This window comes from Dendropsophus ebraccatus, chromosome 8 (genome assembly GCF_027789765.1).
Source record: "Dendropsophus ebraccatus isolate aDenEbr1 chromosome 8, aDenEbr1.pat, whole genome shotgun sequence".
In the NCBI taxonomy this organism is placed as follows: Eukaryota; Metazoa; Chordata; class Amphibia; order Anura; family Hylidae; genus Dendropsophus; species Dendropsophus ebraccatus.
Window position 1 is genome coordinate 33,221,105 of NC_091461.1, and position 19,722 is coordinate 33,240,826.

Sequence of the window (19,722 nt, forward strand, 5' to 3'; positions counted from 1 at the left end):
GTCGGACTCATCTCTGCTGATTAGCATACAGTGTGCACTTAGCTTCGGGTGGTGAGATCTTCAACCCGGGACCGGGTCCAGGAGCGGGACTTACAGGAAAGGGCAAGTATCCGGGGCTGCACCGGGGGGTCGGACGGGCTCTGCGCCCGCGTCCCGGTTGACAGGTTCCCTTTTTTAAAGGGCTTATTTGGCACCTGTGCGAATCAGCTGTAGGGTGCCTGCACTATGCAGTGAATAAAGTTTGTCTCAGTTCTTTGTGTAGTGGTAATGAGTCTGACCTGTAACTTCAGTTTAGCTCCTATTCACTTGAATGGAACATAAGCTGAAATTGCATCGCCAACACTATAGAGTGAATGGAGATAGACTCCGTTCTTTGTGTAGTGCGGTGCTGAACCCTGCAACCTGCCGATCAGTCCTTTTTGCCCAGAAAAAAACATTGATAATTACTAGCATGCTCGAGTTCGAACATTCGACATTTGAATGTTGGTGACGGAAAAAGTTGGGTGCATCCATTTTCTTCAGTCGCCGGTATTCAAATGTTGCACATTCGGACTCGAGTATCTGCGAGTTGCGCTAATTTCTAGTAGGAATATAACTATGGGAGAAGAAGAATCTTGTGTAACTGTAAATGTAATATATGTTACAGTTTAGGATGGTGGATATACAGTAGTGCCAACAAGCAAGAATCACGTATAAGTGTGTTTTCTTTTCTACCTCAAAAGAGGAAGATTTGCATCCCACTTGCTCTGATCAGGTGACCTTATGCCAACAACTGCTCCATCTTGTCGGTCACCCTCCCGAATCACTTGTTGTGAAACCTTTTCCTGACCTACTGAAATTGAAAATCTAACCTTCCCTAAATAACAGATGAGGGATTCTACAAGCTGACATTTTCTATACAATTCTCTCTCAGTTTTGACCCGAAGCAGTGAAACATCTCACCAAACACTCAGTCCGCACCTGCACTACTTGTAAAGCTGGAGAACATCGGTTCTAATATAAGAAGCTGCATCGCTAATTACTGCCGAGCTCGTTATTGGTGCAAACGCCTATTCCAGCGAGTGCTTGTGCCAGTCATGTGATCACAAATTATCTGTAGGAAAAGCTATAAATATGACTTTGGTTGGAATATTGGAACTAATATCCGGGGGTAAACTGCCACTGTAGCAGCCATAGCGGCTGCTATGGAGCCCACCACATCAGGGGGCCCCATGCCACGCTCCTGCAATACACTGGACCCCCTGTGCTGTCATCATTTGCAGCACCAGGTGGCCAAGTACACCTCTCCGAGTTCTGCAAATGTCCCTTGAACTGAAAGCACTCCTGAAGAGCGCTTGCAGTTATGACTACACTTCACGGCTTAATGGCCAGTCAGAAAGGGGGTGGGGGCAATGAAAAATTTACTATGGGCCCAGCCATTTCTAGTTATGCCCCTGATAATATTTGTTATCTGTCTATCAATTTTCAATATATAAATACTTTATTTTTAGTGCTTTTCTCCATTAAGAAGCTGAACACTGTACATATGTGATTATGTGATAATTTTACGCCTATGAATTTATGGCAAGGTCAAGCTTAAGTGATAACATCCAGTGTAAAACTGAGTAATATGGCTTTAGTATTACTATTATTTAGACCTCATTCTATATTCATATACTTATAACGGGTCACTTTGCCTGTCAATCAGCGTGCTGACAGGTAGGAAGCCGTGACTAGGACACCAGCCAGATGACTAGTCGTGGCTCTTCCCCTGCCTTGTGTGCGATTGACCTAAAGCGGCGGAGCTGCTGACATGATAGGAGACTCTGCTGCAAGGTCTCTGCAGCCATTCTGGGAGCCTAATTAGCATAAATGTGCTGATTGGTTCCCTTAAAAAATATGTACTTCATATATAAGTATGTGGTACACATCTATTTTCACCAAATTTTGCTTCATTGCACAACCCCTTCAATGATCACGGTCCATCATAAATATTCCAAATTTCCACCAAATGGTTCTTTTTGAAAATTGAGGGAAGCATTTGATCACATATGAGCAACACTAGTTGTCTACTTAGACTATATAAGTTATGGGTATACAGTGGTCCCTCAGTGGTGACTATTTTACTAGTAAACCCCAGTTTTAGGGCCAGTTCACATGGAGTAAAACTAGCTGAACTCTCCGCCACGGAATCCAGCCAGCCTCCGTTTCATACAGGCAGTCTATGGGAGGTCTAGTATCTCCTCTCTATAGTACAGTGTGACACTACATGTCCTTTACTGCTCTGTACCTCTGCCAGGGTAAGTCCCCCCTTTGGGCACCAGATGAAGGCGACTTCATTTTATTTTTTTGGGACCCTGTGTGTACAGAAAGGACTTGCTTTACCCATATTAGTTATCCGCTAATTTTCTTTAAATCCTCTTTTTTTTTCTTATTTTTGGATGACATTTTGGGGGGATTCAGAACTAATTACCAGTTTTCCATAGAGTTTTGATTTCAACATACAATGGTCGTCCTGGAACCAACTAATTTTGTTTGTTGAGGGACACTGGTTATACACAGGTTACTAGGGTAAAACGTAAAACTCTAAGAAACATGTCATTTCTAAGTATGTGATATTATCATTCATCAGAGATGCAAATAAAGCTAAATATTAATTAAATACTTAATAAGTTTTGATGATTTAGTGCATTTTACAGGCTTCTGTGTCTAGATAGATATCTTTGCATAAGGTTTCCAATGCCCTGAGGAGGTGAAAATCCCTCGCACCCTACATTTCCTAAATGCTTTGAGTGTGGAAAAGGTTCTGGCTGAGAGGATTACGAATAGAGTTATTTCTGGCTCGGCAGATGAATGTGCCATGTTTTTACTTTAAATATTAATTAATACAAAGTTATAAATAGTTGATGGAGTTGATGAATATAAATGCGACTGTCAGATGTGGATTTTATCTATGCAAAATAGCTTTTATTTACATGCAAATAAGTGACGGAGAAGAGACACAAACATTTGGAAAGTTAATCAGCTTTTATACATGTATATTAATTGTTCATTCAGTTTACATTGTGGTTTAGAATTGCAGAGTGCTAAAGCAAATTCTTTATTTTTATATCCTTTTATATGCTTTTTATAGCTTTCATGTTGCTATATATTTGTGATTTAAACTTAAAGTGGGCAACATTGTTCCGATGGTGCACCCAACTTGCTTTAAAAAATGCCCCAGTATATAGGTTTACTGCAAATCATCCTGGTTTTGATGGTAATGGAATTGTGATTTTCCAGGTCAACAAGGTAGTGCTCGTGCAACATCCGAATTGGTCGCCAGTGCATATTTTTATACTTTCAGTTTTATTTGTTTTTTATTAAAATTAAAAAAAAAAAAACTCGCAGAACTCTACATAGACTCTAATGCAGTCAACAGACTTTCTCCCTAGTCTAAGAGCCCTATTTACATATGCTCAATTCGCAATTATGGACAGAAAATAGGATCAATGCATTTCTGTTTTAATATATTTTGTTTGATTTTGACAAGTATTTCATGTACTTCAATGACCCATTCAAACATCCATAGTTGTGTACAAGGCTGTGATGTGTGCCACAAAAAAGGACAGGCCATAATGCGGACTGAAACTCCTCCACAGACACACCAACAGAACCCTATGGGATTCATATTTTGGCGGATCCGCAAAAATACAGGTCCACAATCCACAAATAGTGACTATATATTATTAACCACACTTTTTCATTTTTGCGGATTAGCAAAACATATGGATACAATACGGATGGAAATTTACTAATGAAATATAGCAGACTCAAATTTGCGGAGTGAAAAATAAACGGAAGTGTGAATAGACCCAAAAGGGGCCTATTACACTGAAAGATTATTGTGCAAAAAGTTGTTATATTGTTTGAATTTAACAATATGACCCTGGGCGCGTAGCCCGGGACCACGGCTATTAGCGGGCACAGTCTGATCGGCGTGCCCACTAATTAAATATTCAGATGCAGCTGTCAAAGTTGACAGCTGCATCTGAATACATACTGCAGCCTCATCCTTGGTGTCTAGTGGGGAGATTGCCCCCCCCCCCCCCGCCACGTTGTTGTGGAGGCGCGATCCCCGTGTTCTTACCCGCCCAGGGTCTGCACCGTAATGTCGCTGATCCCGGCTCGACACTAGGTTGTTTTCGGCTGCAGCAGCCGAAAGCAATCGAGTGCCGATCTCATCTATACTCATAGCATCTCAACTATACAGCATAGATCTCAATGAGAGATCAGTGTACTTATACTAGAAGTCCCTCAGGGGGGCTTCTAGTATAAGTGCAAAAAAAAAAAAAAAAAAAAAAAAAGTGTTGTTATTATTAATAAAAATCCCCTCCTTTAACAAAAGTTTTAATTACCCCCCTTTTCCCATGTTAAGAATAAAAATAAACATATTTGTTATCGCCACATAATTTTATCACATTCCTGATCTCGTACGATAAACAGCGTAAGCACAAAAAACTCTAAGTGCAAAATTGCGCATTTTTGGGCGCATCAAATCCAGAAAAATTGTAATAAAAAGCAATCAAAACATTGCATATGTGCAATTGAGGTACCGATAGAAATAACACATCATGGCGCAAAAAATGACACCACACACAGCCCCATAGATTAAAGGATAAAAGCGCTATAAGCGCTAGTGCTAGAGAACAATGGTTTGAATTTTTTACAGTCCATGAGATACAATGAAAGTTATAAATGTTACATATCGTTGTAATAGTAACGACTAGAGGAACATAGATAACAACTCAGTTTTACCCCAGGGCAAACAGGGTAAAAATAAAAACCCTCCAAATAAAAAAAAAGGTTGTTTTTTTTTTTTCAATTTCACCACACATTTAATTTTTTTTCTGCTTTTGCAGTGTACTTTATGAAAAAATTCAGACGGTCATTGCAAAGTACAATTAGTGGCGCAAAAAATAAGGGCTCATGTGGGTTTCTAGGTAATAAAATGCAACTGCTATGGCCTTTTAAGCACAAGGGGGAAAAAATGAAAACACAAAAATGGAAATTGCCCCAGTCCTCTAAGGGTTAAAGCGACTCTGTACCCACAATCTGACCCCCCAAAAAACTTGTACCTTCAGATAGCTGCTTTTAACCTCTTAAGGACATAGGACGTACCGGTACGTCCTATGTCCTCATTAGCACTTCAAAGCGGGGCCGCGCGGCGGCCCCGCTTTGAAGTGCCGCGATCCCGGGTGCCGCGTGTAGCCCGGGACCGCCGCTATTAGCGGGCACGGTCCGATCGCCGTGCCCGCTAATTAGCTAATCGGAGGCAGCTGTCAAAGTTGACAGCTGCCTCCGATTACCGGAGGCAACGTTTCCCTGTTGTCTAGTGGGGGAGATCGCTCCTCCGGGACCTTGTCCCGGAGGAGCGATCTCCGTTACTGATGCCGGCCGGGGACGCGTCCAAGATGGCGCCGTCCTCGGCTCGGCACTCGTTCGTTTCCGGCTGCAGCAGCCGAAAGCAAACGAGTGCCGATCTCATGGATCTCTGCAGCATATCTATGCTGCAGAGATCTCAATGAGAGATCACAGTGTATATACTAGAAGTCCCCCAGGGGGGCTTCTAGTATATGTGTAAAAAAAAAAAAAAACGTGTTGTTAATAGTAAAAATCCCCCTCCCCTAATAAAAGTCTGAATCACCCCCCTTTCCCCAGGTTTTAAATAAAAGTAAACAAATAAATAAATAAATAAACATGTTTGGTATCGCCGCGTGCGTAATCGCCCGAACTATTAATTAATCACATTCCTGATCTCGTACGGTAAACGGCGTCAGCGCAAAAAAATCCCAAAGTGCAAAATTGCGCATTTTTGGTCGCATCAAATCCAGAAAAAATGTAATAAAAAGCGATCAAAAAGTCGTATATGCGCAATCAAGGTACCGATAGAAAGATCACATCATGGCGCAAAAAATGACACCTCGCACAGCCCCATAGACCAAAGGATAAAAGCGCTATAAGCCTGGGAATGGAGCGATTTTAAGGAATGTATATTGGTTAACAACGGTTTGAATTTTTTACAGGCCATCAGATACAATATAAGTTATACATGTTACATATCGTTTTAATCGTAACGACTTGAGGAACATGCATAACAAGTCAGTTTTACCCCAGGGCGAATGGCGTAAAAACACATTTCCCCCAAATAAAAGAAATGCGTTTTTTTTTTCAATTTCACCACACTTTGAATTTTTTTCTGGTTTCGCAGTGTACTTTATGCAAAAATTCAGCCTGTAATTGCAAAGTACAATTAGTGACGCAAGAAATAAGGGGTCATGTGGGTTTCTAGGTGGAAAAATGCAAGTGCTATGACCTTTTAAACACAAGGAGGAAAAACCGAAAACGTAAAAACGAAAATGGGCCATGTCCTTAAAGGGTTAATCCAATCTGTCCTGGGGTCCGTTCAGCAGGGGAAGCAGTTATTGTCCTAAAAACAACTTTTAATCCGGCAGCGCTGTGTCTAACAGCCGGGGCTTACATTTGTATATGCATTAGGCTGGCACCACCTCTCTGTCCTTCCTCCCCACCCTCCTCATCATTAGGAATGATCCAGGAACATTAACTGCTGTTTGAGCTTTGCACAGGTGTCTTAACGATCCAGCCCATGTTCATTATGCACACAGAAGGGGAATAGGAAGCAATCTGCCTGGATCATTCCTAATCATGAGGAGGGTGGAGAGGAAGGACAGAGAGGTGGTGCCAGCCTTATGCATATACTAATGTAAGCCCCGGCCGTTAGACACAGCGCTGCAGGATTAAAAGTCATTTTTAAAACAATAACAGCATCACCTGCCGAACGGACCCCAGGACAGATCTTGGATTACAAGCAGCTATTCAAAGGTACTAGTGGTTTGGGGGGTCAGATTGTGGGTATGGAGTCGCTTTAAAGTAGAAGTCTGGTGAAAATTTTTATTAAAGTATTGTATTACCCTACAAATGTTATACAAATCACCAATATACACTTATTACGGGAAATGCTTAGAAAGTGTTTTTTTCCCTGCACTTACTACTGCACCAAGGCTTCTCTTCCTGGATAAAATGGTGATGTCACGACCCGACTCCCAAAGCAGTGCGGGCTGTGGCTGCTGGAGAAGATGATGGCAGGGGGATGCTCAGTGTCCCTCCAGTGCCCTGTTTCCCTCAGTGTCCCCCTGCCACCTTTGGTTTTAGTATCCCACATGACCTTCCTCATTCCATTTCCAGTAAATTTTGATTTGTCCTGCATATCAGCTTGTAGGAATTGTAGGCTATTCCTCTGTACAAAACTGTCTTGTCAAGGGGAGTACAGTGAGCCCTAACTGGAACCCAGCCCACTGTCCCTACCTATTTGATGTGCTGCCCTAAGTGGCAGACCCCAACTGAGTGACGGTCCCTACGCTGTTAGAGTACTGGGGCTGTCAGGTGGTGAGAATAGTCAGACAGTCCTGTTCAGTAACAGTTCGGTAACATAAGGCCACAAATCAGAACACAATAGAGAAACCACTAAGCCAACAAGGATCAAACCAAGAAGATACACAGTACAGAATCACAACCAAAGAGAATATCGTACAAAGGCCAAACATTGTCAGGAGTGAGATACAAAATCAGGAGACAAAGCCAAAGTCAGGGAACCACAAGCAGTGGTCAGGAAACACATGATACAATATACTGGGAAAAGCTAGTGATGTCAGACAGGCAAAAACTATCACAGACTATCTATGGGGACAATCTATGGGGAATAGCTGCACTATTTAAATATCCTTGGTAGAGAGCAATGAGCCGCTTGTCATTAGCCCGGCACTTCTGCACACACAATCTCCTTGCAGCAACTACACACCCCCAATTGCCGATAGGTTGCTTGAGTGCAGAGTGCATCAGAAGACCGGGCAGGTATAGGGAAGTGACCGGGCCTCCAATGCCGCCATGACGGGAACACAACTGGAGCACTGCTAGGTAAGTTTATTACAAAAACAGCTTAAACTTGGTTTCCTCCCACAAGCTGTTCTTTCCAGGTCCTTCCATAACATTTCTATTTAAGTAAGATCAGGACTTTGACTTGGCTCAGGTCATTGTCTTGCTGTGGCACATCAGAGATTGGTGGATAACTATGAGGGTCTTCAAAGTGGCCAAAGACATTCAGTCCCATAGAAAAAACACAAATGGGGCTTTATGCTAGTGTTTTGTGCCATTATGCCCTATTATCCAGCTACAGGAGAGTCCAAACTTGTTTCCTCCTCACTAATAAACTTGAACTGGGCCGTTCTCATGGGTAGTAGCTGCAATGGTTTTTAGGTTTCTACATCCTTGCAACCCTTTCTTGTGAAGAAAATCACAAGGACTCAGTAACATTGTGTATAGAGATGAGCGAACCTCGAGCATGCTCGAGTCCATCTGAACCCAAGTGTTCGGCATTTGATTAGTGGCGGCTGCTGAAGTTGGCTAAAGCTCTAAGGTTGTCTGGAAAACATGGATACAGCCAATGACTTTATTCATGTTCTCCACATAGCCTTAGGGCTTTATCCAACTTCATCAGCCCCTCCTAACCAAATGCTGAACGCTCGGGTTCGGATAAACTCGAGCATGCTTGAGGTTTGCTTATCTCTAATTGTGTAGCATTCAGGCTGGTGTGTGGTGCTTCAAAAAGTGACAGATGTCTATACTGACAGGCGTCATCTACTGTCACTTCTTCCCTTTAGTCTAAGACTGTCTATAAAAGCGTACACATAACTAGTTTGAAACCTATTTCCTAACCTTGCACAATCCCTCTGGAGATGTAGCAGACACTTTTTTGCATAGGAGGAGGTGTGTGGAGGTGTGGGCTGTGTTTGTCACCAAGCTGCCAGTATGGGACCTGTCAGGTAGAATTTAGCAGAATAAAAGCTGTCCGCCTTTTCCTCCCAAGTTGTCAAGTGCGCTCGGTATACAGTGGCCTGATGAGAAATGAGGTCAGGAGGTATCACCTATTTTAAAATCGAGCGTACAAAACGATCTGGAATGCTACAGTCGGAGTACTTAACAGCACTTCAGCGTGTCTGCGAGAGGCTAGAATATTATTACGTGGCACATTATTGCTGCTTGTTGTGTACACAGTTCTTAGCTCTGGCATTCAGGGCTCTGAGGTCTTTGTCCAAAAAAATTTGAAGGCTTTAGATAAATCATAACTTGAAAGCCACAATTCAACCCTGGTACGGCACACATACATACATACTTCTCTGAGGATCTAATACAAATATTGGAGGGAAGGAAATGAAATACACATCTTGAATGTAAAACAGGCTTCCTGAAAAATCTACATTTGCATCTACATAAAACTGTGCTGGTAAATTTAGTGCTGTAGGTTCATGGATAAAATAGACAAAAAAAACCAATAAAACCTGTGCATACGTATATATTACCCCAGGGCACCATCTACATTTTCTACTCTAATTCTAAGGCAGTGTAGTCTTTACACCGGGTATTGTGTAGCAATGTGGTGTAGAAGAGTCCTAGGAGCTTTATGTTGACACATTCTGTAGAGTACAAATAGACTTTGGCTGTTCATTCACTCCATGGATTACAGCTACTGCCCGAAAAGGACCTATTATAATCCCCTAGTGCCCCTGAACCCACCCTAGACTAGTCACCTTGTACCCTCTTTCCTTCAATGATTATCCTCCCGGTCCCTTTTCCACATACTCGTAGCTTTATTCTTTCTCCTCCATAGTGCTGACTGTATAGGACCTGTCGTGACATCATAGTCACATGTTAAGGTTCTTCATCATGTTCTCTAATGTTACTGAACTGTTGAAGGCTGCAATTTTGCCCTGATTTGTGCAAAATTGCGGTACAAAATCAGCAATTTTTTGGCAAATCATGGCAGAACTAGAGCCAGGAGACAATACACCACTGAAAATATAAGTCTGTTCGGGTAACCGTGGGCCCCCCAGGAACTCAAGGCCCCGGGCTACCACCCAAAACAGACATATTATAATCCACTTCTGGTCCCAGCCGTTGGACCTCCATGGATTAGCATGTTATTGACTAGCCACTATTTTTTTCATATGTGGCCCATTTTGCAGGGAGTCATGAGGGTGGTCCTAGCAGCTTCTGCCAACCCCACCAGCTTTGATTTATAGCTCTTTCCCTATTTAGGTATAGGGAGAGATCTATCAATCAAGGCAAATGGGAAAGGGAGAAGCCAACAGGACCACCCTTATGACTCATGGTTAATGCTCCCCTTTAAATTCTGTATTCTAACACAACCTTATCATATGAAAAGCAAAATCAATTTTTACTTAGGTAATTTCCAGAATGAGTGGCATAGGAAATCAGCACTCAGCGTTAAAAACCTTCATGGATTATTTTCAACTTCATTTAGTCTCACTTTCACAAAAGCCAGTAGGGGTTTATTACTTAAGAAATGGTAGATCACATTAAGCTAGAGTTTAGTTCTTGTAGAATGAGAGGGGTTTTTGTATCTTCAGAAGACTGCTGACCACCCTGTACATTTTCAAACAGTGTCACAGCCAGACAAAAGTTAATTACAGAAATGAGGCTTTTGGCCGACACTTAATTATTATGTAGTAGGTGATGGATAGCTAACTATTAAAAAAAAATCTAAAATAAGACATTTCTTCATTCCAAAAAATGTTATTGATCACCATGATTTTAAGAAGACTCAGCGTCTTAATGAGCAGCTAGCAATAAGTCTTCTTATATAAAATCCTTATTTCTGAGTCCTCATTTGTGGTCGGGCTATTTAGTCCAAAAGTGGTCTTAAAGGGGTTATTCAGCGCTACAAAAACATGGCCACTTTCTTTCAGAGACAGCCCCACTCTTGTCTCCAGCTTGAGCGGGGTTTTGCTGCTCACTTCCATTGAAGCGAATGGAGCTTAATTGCAAACCGCACCTTAACTGAAGACAAGAGTCGTGTTGTCTCTTAAAGAAAGTGGCCATGTATTTGTAGCACTGGATAACCCCTTTAAAGTACTTGTCCAAATTGGATAAAAAAAAGTTGCCGGTTCAATTCTTTTGCATACAGCTGTGCCACATTAGTCTTTATTAGGCATGGGGGACCTTTGGCCCTCCAGCAGTTGCAAAACTACAATTCCCACCATGCCTGGACAGCCGAAGCTTTAGCTTCAGCTGTCCAGGCATGATGGGAATTGTCGTTTTGCAACAGCTGGAGGGCCAGAAATTCCCCATCCCTGGTCTATATGGACCATTACAAACTGTACATGATCAACTAAAAACATGGCTAATTTAGTAGTCTGTCATCAGCCATCCAAATATCACCTGATAGCTGAATGCTATGTTTTTATTATTGTAAATGTATATGGGCGCCTTTATTCTATCTCATTACTTTGCCAAGTGAAAACTGAATATGGTTGTCCAACTGCAAGAGATACTGTAGATGAGTGTGTTCAACATTCGTAGAAGTCTGATTATAGGGGTTATAGAGGTTGTGGTCAAACTTGGGCCCAAGGAGAGCCCAAAGGATCACTCTACACCAGTGTTAGCGAACCTCCAGCCCTTCAGTTGTTGCAAAACTACAATTCCCTTTATGCCTGGACAGCCAAAGATATGGCTTTGGCTGCCTAGGTGTGATGGAAATGGTAGTTTTGCAACAGCTTGAGTGCCAAAGATTTGCCATCACACCACAAAAATCATGGTCATGGTTGTGGGATCCCATTACATGTTTTTGTCTATATATTTTACCACTATTATTTTAGGAGCACTTAGTTAACCCCTGCCCCCCAACCACCACTACTACTCTTTGCAATGTATAATAAATTAAAAACTACATTGGTGGACTAGACATGCATCATCTCAAGAGTTCAATTTCTTTTTCGGACTTAGTAAAAAAGTGGCCGCTACTGCCTTATTTTATTCAGGTTGAGTCGACCATCAGCTGTCAAAACCTCTCCACGAGGGAAACTATCTATTTTTTACTTCACATAAATTTTTTCTCAAGTTTACTATCTGTCAATCAAAAAGATGAACTTTAAGACAACAGCTACTTGAGATGCAGAAACAAAGGTTCAACACATACACTTTACCACATTGTATAAACCTAAAGATTTGTTTTTAAAGCTTTGTGGCTCTCTGTTACTTTTAAACTTTTCCAACTAAAAAAAAAAAAAAAACTAAAAAAAAAGAATTAACTCAGAGCCAAGCAAATTGCATGTTCACTTTCTACCTTTTCATATATACAATCTACATAGAAAATTAGAGGCATATTTTTATATGTAATAGTTAAAGGTATTGTCCTGCCAGGAATGTTTTTTAATATGTGGCCGAGTCTGAAGGGAACATAACAAGGTGTATTCTTACCCAGCCCCCACCAGTGACGATTTTGGGGACAACCAGTCTCTGCCCCTACTTACTGATGTGCTTTGCAGATGGTAAAATGCTTAAGAGATTATTTCTATGCTTTCTATGCTTAGTGGATATTACCTGAGGAATGGAACTTAGGTAGAGACTGGGTGGTCAGCAGACCAGTAGTAGTAGGGTAGGGGCTAGGTAACTGTATATTTTTCTTAGGTGATGATAAGTTCCTTTTAGGGTGCGTTCACACCTCCAGGATCCGCAGCAGATCCGCAGCAGATTTGATGGTGCAGATTTGAAATAAGCTGCGGTTCCGGTAAGTGTGAACGTACCCTTAAAGGGATTACTCTCTTTGAATAACACCATTTTTAGAAGAATCCTTCCGCTGCTGGGACCTTCAGAAATTACCTCCACCCATGAAAAGAAACCTGGTAACAAATGTTTAAAAAGGATCTGGGCTCCCATAACATGTCACATGTAATTAACATTTAGATTCATTATGGAAAACAATTCTAGAGCATCTTCTCTTGGAACTAGAAGAAATATATGAATACACTGACAACTGGGTGTTATCATCCCTCCTTGCCAAAAGGGCGTGTACACATCACTCATCATCCTTCATAACAATATACTGCTCACAGGAAACTAATACAGTTACAGTGACGGAGGGTGAGGGGTCTCATGCTCTGTCATGTACAGCCAGTTTATGAATGGAGATGCTGTAATAACTACTGTAGGAACTATTAAAATTGTGACCTTTTGTCACCTTTAAAATTATTCTCTTTCATTTGATATATGTGGTCAGCACCTATAATTTGTTTATCCGGCTTTAGAATTTTTTTATATGGTGTTGCCCTTTTGAAAAACAAAACATCTTATACTTACCTCTCCAGGCTCCTCAGGTATCCTATTGCAGCATCTCCGGTGTCCCTGCTGACTGCAGCCGTCGCCACTTCCAAGACAAACTTGTTTCTGGAATGACAACCTGCTCAGCCAATCAGTGACAGGGCAGTGCTGTGGACAGTGATTGGCTGAGCAGGCTGTCACTGCCGAGACAAGTTTGTCTTGAAAGTGGAGACGGCAACAGTCAATGGGGGACACCAGAGACACTGCAGCAGGACACTGGGGGAGCATGGAGAGGTAAGCATAGCCTGTTTATTATGTTTTCCAAAAAGGTAGCCGAATATGCCGAATATCCCCTTTAAGATTAGGTATTAATGTACATGTGATCATGTTTCACTATGCAACCTCTGCCCTTTGTCGAGTTCTCATCTATTAGTCATATTTCAGTCCAAATAACCTCAAGCAATTGTGACAGGACATTGAGACGTTATATCTCACACATATGACATGCAGCTGGTCCATGCACATGATATGCAAAGGGCATTGAATGAAAATTTTCTGAATAAGCCAAGGAGTCTCTCAAACACCCAGTACCTTAAAGGAAACCAAATTAAAGAAGTAGTCTCTACCTAGTCTCTACCTACAAATAAGTTGTACCAACATTGTGTAAGTACTGCCTTAATAGATTGGAGAATGATAGGAAACTGATTGTAATATATATGTTTTTGTTTTTCGACAGATGTATCTGGACATCTCTTGCAGTCCCCCTGGATTTACGTCTCGCATTTCAAAGTCTGACGTGTGCACAAGTTCATCAGTCCAATTTTGCATCTCCTGGAACTGACATCTCCTTCCCTCTACATGGCCGTACATTTGGTCTCCGTGTTCCTTCTACTGACCCAGAGTCGGGCAGCACCTTTCGACTACCCACCACCTACAAATAGTTCCCTGTCGGACGCTTTTCAGATGGAAAGAGGAGAAATCAATACTACAAGTGAACAGTTCTTGTTCTCTACTCAGCCTCCGGGTACAAGCCGTCGAACACCGCAGACTATTATTATTGGAGTGCGGAAAGGTGGGACCAGAGCTTTGCTAGAAATGTTGGACATTCACCCCAACATTGCAGTAGCTGCAACAGAAGTACATTTCTTTGACTGGGATGAGAATTACATCAAAGGGATTGAGTGGTACAGGAGTCTTATGCCATACTCATTTGAAAATCAAATTACTATTGAGAAAACGCCAGGCTATTTCACATCTCTGCAGGCACCGGAAAGGATTCATAGCATGAACAGCTCAATTAAATTGCTTCTAATTCTGAGAGATCCAACAGAGAGGGTCATATCGGATTATACCCAAGTATACTACAACAGACTCGAAAATCACAAGCCCGTACAACCCTTTGAGGGAATAGTGATTAAAAATGGTGCACTTAATACCAAATATAAGGCAATCCAAAGGAGCTTGTATGATGTGCATATGGAGAGATGGCTGAAATACTTTCATTTGAATCAGATTCATATAGTGGATGGTAACACTTTAATAAAAACACCTTTGACCGAACTGCAGAAGGTAGAAAGGTTCCTTAACCTCCCACCTAGAATCGTATCATCAAATTTTTACTTTAACCAAACCAAGGGATTCTACTGCATTCGAAGCGACGGGAGGGAGAGGTGTTTACATGAGTCCAAAGGGCGCCCCCACCCCGTAGTGAATGAAACCGTCCTGGAGCAACTTTACTCGTACTTCAGAGAACACAATCACAGGTTCTACCAAATGGTTAATCAGTCTTTCGACTGGCACTAACCCTAGAGGTTAAAAAAACTTGAGAAAACGCTAAACTGTGAATATCTAGACCAACAAAAAGTTTTTGAAACATTTTGTGCAGCTAACAAGAAAAAAAAAACTGAATGGGAGATAAAGGGAGACCCCAGGATAATCAATAAGGCCATAATGCAAAAGCAACATTGGATATAATTTTGTTTACAATGAAAACGGGACCCTAAACGATTCCTTTTTTTCTTGTACATACAGATCTATGAATGCATTACTCCGATGGCCAATCTTTTTGTTTTCTATATGTGTGTAGATACTTATATAGGCCTTGTGCAGTAGACATTGTTTGCATAACTTTGATAAATAACTAATCTTTGCTATGGTAAGAAAGAATAATAATAATAATAATAATAATAATAATAAAAAATGTTTCTTATATTGTGTTTAAATGGTAAAGTAACTAATTTTGTATAATGAATATATTGCTGTCTTTAAAATCTTTGGTTTTGATTTAATTTTTTTAACACACCTTGATACAGGTCTTATGGTATAGTAGTGGAATGTAAAGCACTTTGGTTAATAGTTGAAATGATATCTGTTACTCTTATAACACAAATTGAAGGGAATGTTTGTGTATATGCACAGGGAGTAATTCTCGCTGAAAACTCCATGCGGAGTCCACCGCTCCTCCCCGCATGCTCCCGCTTCCCTCTCCACTGGCTCCATAGACTCCATTATATGCTCGGGCGGACTCTGCTGTCCGCCCAAAGAATTGTCATGTCATATCTTTGGATGGGCGACGGAATCCGCAGAGCATATAATGGAGTCTATGTAGCCAGCGGAAAGGGAAGGGGGAGCATGCGGGGACAAGTGGCAGATTCTGCACTTTCAGCGTTTGAGTTTTAAGCGAGAATTACTCTGTGTGCATGTACTCTTAAGCAAGATATTTTTCTTAAAGGGGGTTAGACTGGGTTAGAAACATCATTCACTATGCTGCTGTTCTGACATTTACCAAGTGCTTGTTGATCACTGCTTCCTGGCCCCATCTCAACGCACAGGAAATGGCTGGAAATTCCTACTCAGCCATCACTGGTCTTACCAGGTAGCTCTTAGCATGCCAGTAATTGGTTGAGTGGGCCTTTACTGTATGGGGAGACAGGATTAGGAAGTGAAGATAAATGGGGTGATCACCAAACCAACAGCAGTGGAGATCAGGCAGGTCAGTGATGGTTTTAATCCAGTTTGACCCCTTTTAAAAAGAAACAATTCCACTGAATTCGCCTTTAGGCTGGGTTCACACTACATATATTTCAGTCAGTATTGTGGTTCTCATATTGCAACCAAAACCAGGAGTGGATTGAAAACACAGAAAAGCTCTGTTCACACAATGCTGAAATTGAGTGGATGGCCGCCATATAAAGGCAAATATTTGCTGTTATTTTAAAACAACAACTGTTATATTGAAATAATGGCAGTTATTTACTGTTATATGGCAGCCATCCACTCAGTTTCAACATTGTGTGAACAGAGCCTTTCTGTGTTTTTAATCCACTCCTGGTTTTGGTTGCAATATGAGGACCACAATACTGACTGAGATATACGTAGTGTGAACCCAGCCTTAAAGGGAAACTATCAGCATGAAAAAAGAATCTAAATTGCTGACATCTCCCTATTGCACCCAGGGCGCTGAGTATGAAGTTAAGTTTCTTACATTGATCCATGCATTTTGTAGTTAAAGGGGTTGGCTAATGTATATTAAAATTGTTATATCTGTAGTATAAGTAAGCATATTTACAGCACTTACTGACAGCAGCTCCCTGTGTACCTCATAGAGCTAAAATCAGACTCCTCTCCTCCAGGCTGTGCTGTCCTGCTCTGTGGTGAGGCTGTCCATAAGATGGCTGACATGGAGGAGCATGTGACCATGCTCCACCCCCTAGTGTCTATCACAGGCATAAAAAGGCTCAGTGGTGGACACTGGGGGAGCGGAGCATGGTCACATGCCCCTCCATGTCAGCCATCTTATGGACAGCCTTACCACAGAGCAGGGCAGCCCAGCATGAAGGAGAGGAGTCTGATATTAGCTCTATGAGGTACACAGGGAGCTGCTGTTAGTATATACAGTAAGTACAGTCACTAATAACTGTACATTGAACAATTTTACTATAAAGTGGCCAACCCCTTTAAATCCTTAGGCTAATAAGGCTGGTAACCCATCCCCAGTGCAATAAACCTTCTTATGAGCCTAAGGATTTAAAGAAACTTACCTTCATCCACTGTGCCCCCTACCCAAATAAAATTACAGAATTAAAAAAAAAAAAGTCAAATTTCTTCCAAAAACAGAACCATGCCTGTTCACACCTGTGGTATTGCAGCTTCGTTCTATTCACATTCATAAAGCCGACTTGCAACTCCTGATACAACCTGTGGACAGGTGTGATACTGTTTTAAGAGCAAGCCACCAATGTTTTTCTAACAGTTTACCCTTCAAAAGGGGTTTTGGGTTTAGAAAAAAAAGAACATTTTAAAATACCCTATAAAGAATTGATTAAAAAAAATAAAATAAAAATACCCTATTAGGGTAAACTTTTCAGGATCTGAGTGTTCAGACCCCCCCCCCCCCCTCCCCCTCAAATCACTAGATAGAGCCAGGAAAAGCACGTGGTTAGGTGCTTCACTCCACAACCGGCAAGTCCATCCATCTGATTGCAGGAGTCAGGTTTTATAGTATGTCTTCTGAAACAAAATAGGTAGATCACTAAGCCGGGGAGTTAAGCATAAGCAGTGAACCTTAAAGAGGTTACGCGGGGCCTCTGGGCCTATGGGCAGAAACCCCTATGACCCTACAGCTGCACCACTGACAGGAGGTCTGAACAGCCAGACCCAACCATTCAAAGCTTTTGACATGCCTGCCCGATGGTTCTGCAAACAAACTGGACACTTCGGGCTGTATTCCCTTACAGTTATAGCTGTTTGATGTTTGGCACCTACTAATTAATCTGATTGAGCTAAATTTGTTAATGACCTCTCCTCAGAATATTTCATTAATATCACATTAGTGGGATGCACCCAGCAACCCGCCAAGAAACTATTTGCCAGAGCCATGCCCCCTAGTGACATATATAGATGACAAAGCTGAATGCAGACATTGTTTAGTGGCTGTGCTGGGTTACTGCAGCTCATCCCCCATTAAGATGAATGGAAGCTGAGCTGTAGTAACCCAGCATGGCCAATACACAATGTACAGAACTGTCTGATTCCGACTTTAGGTGCCATGGCTCTGGCAAACAGTTCATGCATGTACTTCTGGGTTTGGCACCCTACCAATCTGATTTTGACCTATCCTGAGAATAGTTAATTAAAAAAATCCCTTTAACAAAAATATATAATTTATTATCATATTTGCAGTCTCCAATAGGAAACCTAGACAACACTGGATGTTGCGGCATTATGTTCATTCTTAAAGGGAACCTGTCACCAAGACAATGCGATCTAATCTATCGCCATTATGTTATAGAGTTGGAAGAACTGGGCAGATTGATATATATATATATATATATATATATATATATATATATATATATATATCTGTGGAAAAAAGGTTAAAGGGGTTTTCCAGGAAAAATTGATTTTCGGTATTAGGAAAGGGTTAACCAAGGTTAACCCTTTTCTAATATACTTCCCTAACATTACTTGTCAGCTCTAGGAGATCCCCCAGCTGGTCACGTGAGTTGCCTGCTCCTGAGCTTCTGACTTCCTGTCACATCCCGGACCAGAAACACAGTGTTTCCGGTTCGGTGACGTCACTCCTGTCTCTGCATGTGTCCTCTGATAGAGCTAGACGCTGCTGAGTCCTGTGTGTGGAGAGGGGGAGGGACTCGGGTATTGATGCTTTCTGATTGGCTCTCGGCGGCAGCACAGACTTCTACAGTCTCTCCGTCCCCAGAGTGAATTACACTGTGCTGCAGCAGGCTGTATCCCATCCAGAGCAGGAGCAGTGAGAGTCACTCTGGGAGGGAGATGCTGTGTGTCTGCGCTGCTGCCGATCTGATAGCTCTCTCTGTCACAGCACAGAAATCATCTCCACCCCGTCCTAAGCCCACCCCTCCCCCCTCCACACACAGGATTCATGGGATGTCAGTGAGAACCTTCCTATAGATAGAGCTGCTGCTGCTGGTGTCCTCCTATATCTGTGTGGAGGTCGGAACAGGGGTGGAGAGGATCTTTGTGAGGCAGAACACTGTTGTGGTCTATGTTCCTCCAGCTTCTCCAGCCTCTGCCTGTGCAGCAATGGTAAGTGTCAGGATTACCAAGCTCACTGATCAGGGTTCAGAACCTGAGTTTGATTTTTTTTTTTCCATCTTATTTTCCAGTGATGGCTTGTGCTAAGTATTATGGGGATTGTATTTCCTCTACAAACAAGAAACACTCAGGGTATTATACAAACAAGATGAATTTTCAAAGAAAATAATGCTCTACTGACAATACCTATTGACTCTATACCTTCTAAAACTGCCCTGGATATCTGTATACATGTATTACCTAACCAAAATAATAAAACCAAATCTATTTGCCACAAAATAATAATAATAATAAAATTATTATTATTATTATTATTATTATTATTATTATTATTATTATTATTATTATTATTATATTGTGGCAAATAGATAGAGTCAATAGGTATTGTCAGTGGAGCTTTATTTTCTTTGTAAATTCATCTTGTTTGTATAATACCTCAGTGTTTGTTCTTTGCAGAGGAAATACAATCCCCATAATGCTTAGCACAAGCCATCA

The 19,722-nt window shown here is 41.6% G+C and overlaps 1 protein-coding gene across 2 annotated transcripts in view; it reads left to right on the top strand.

Annotated features, from left to right (window-relative positions):
• Window positions 1–15,248, top strand: part of LOC138798507 (heparan sulfate glucosamine 3-O-sulfotransferase 1-like) — a 129,996-nt gene extending 114,748 nt beyond the window's left edge. For both annotated transcript variants that reach the window (XM_069979003.1, XM_069979005.1), the window contains exon 3: window positions 13,889–15,248. In XM_069979003.1, the coding sequence (XP_069835104.1) occupies window positions 14,011–14,955 (945 nt within the window). In that variant the 5' untranslated portion in view covers window positions 13,889–14,010 and the 3' untranslated portion in view covers window positions 14,956–15,248. The remainder of the gene's footprint in view (window positions 1–13,888) is intronic.
• Window positions 15,249–19,722: the final 4,474 nt, after the last annotated feature.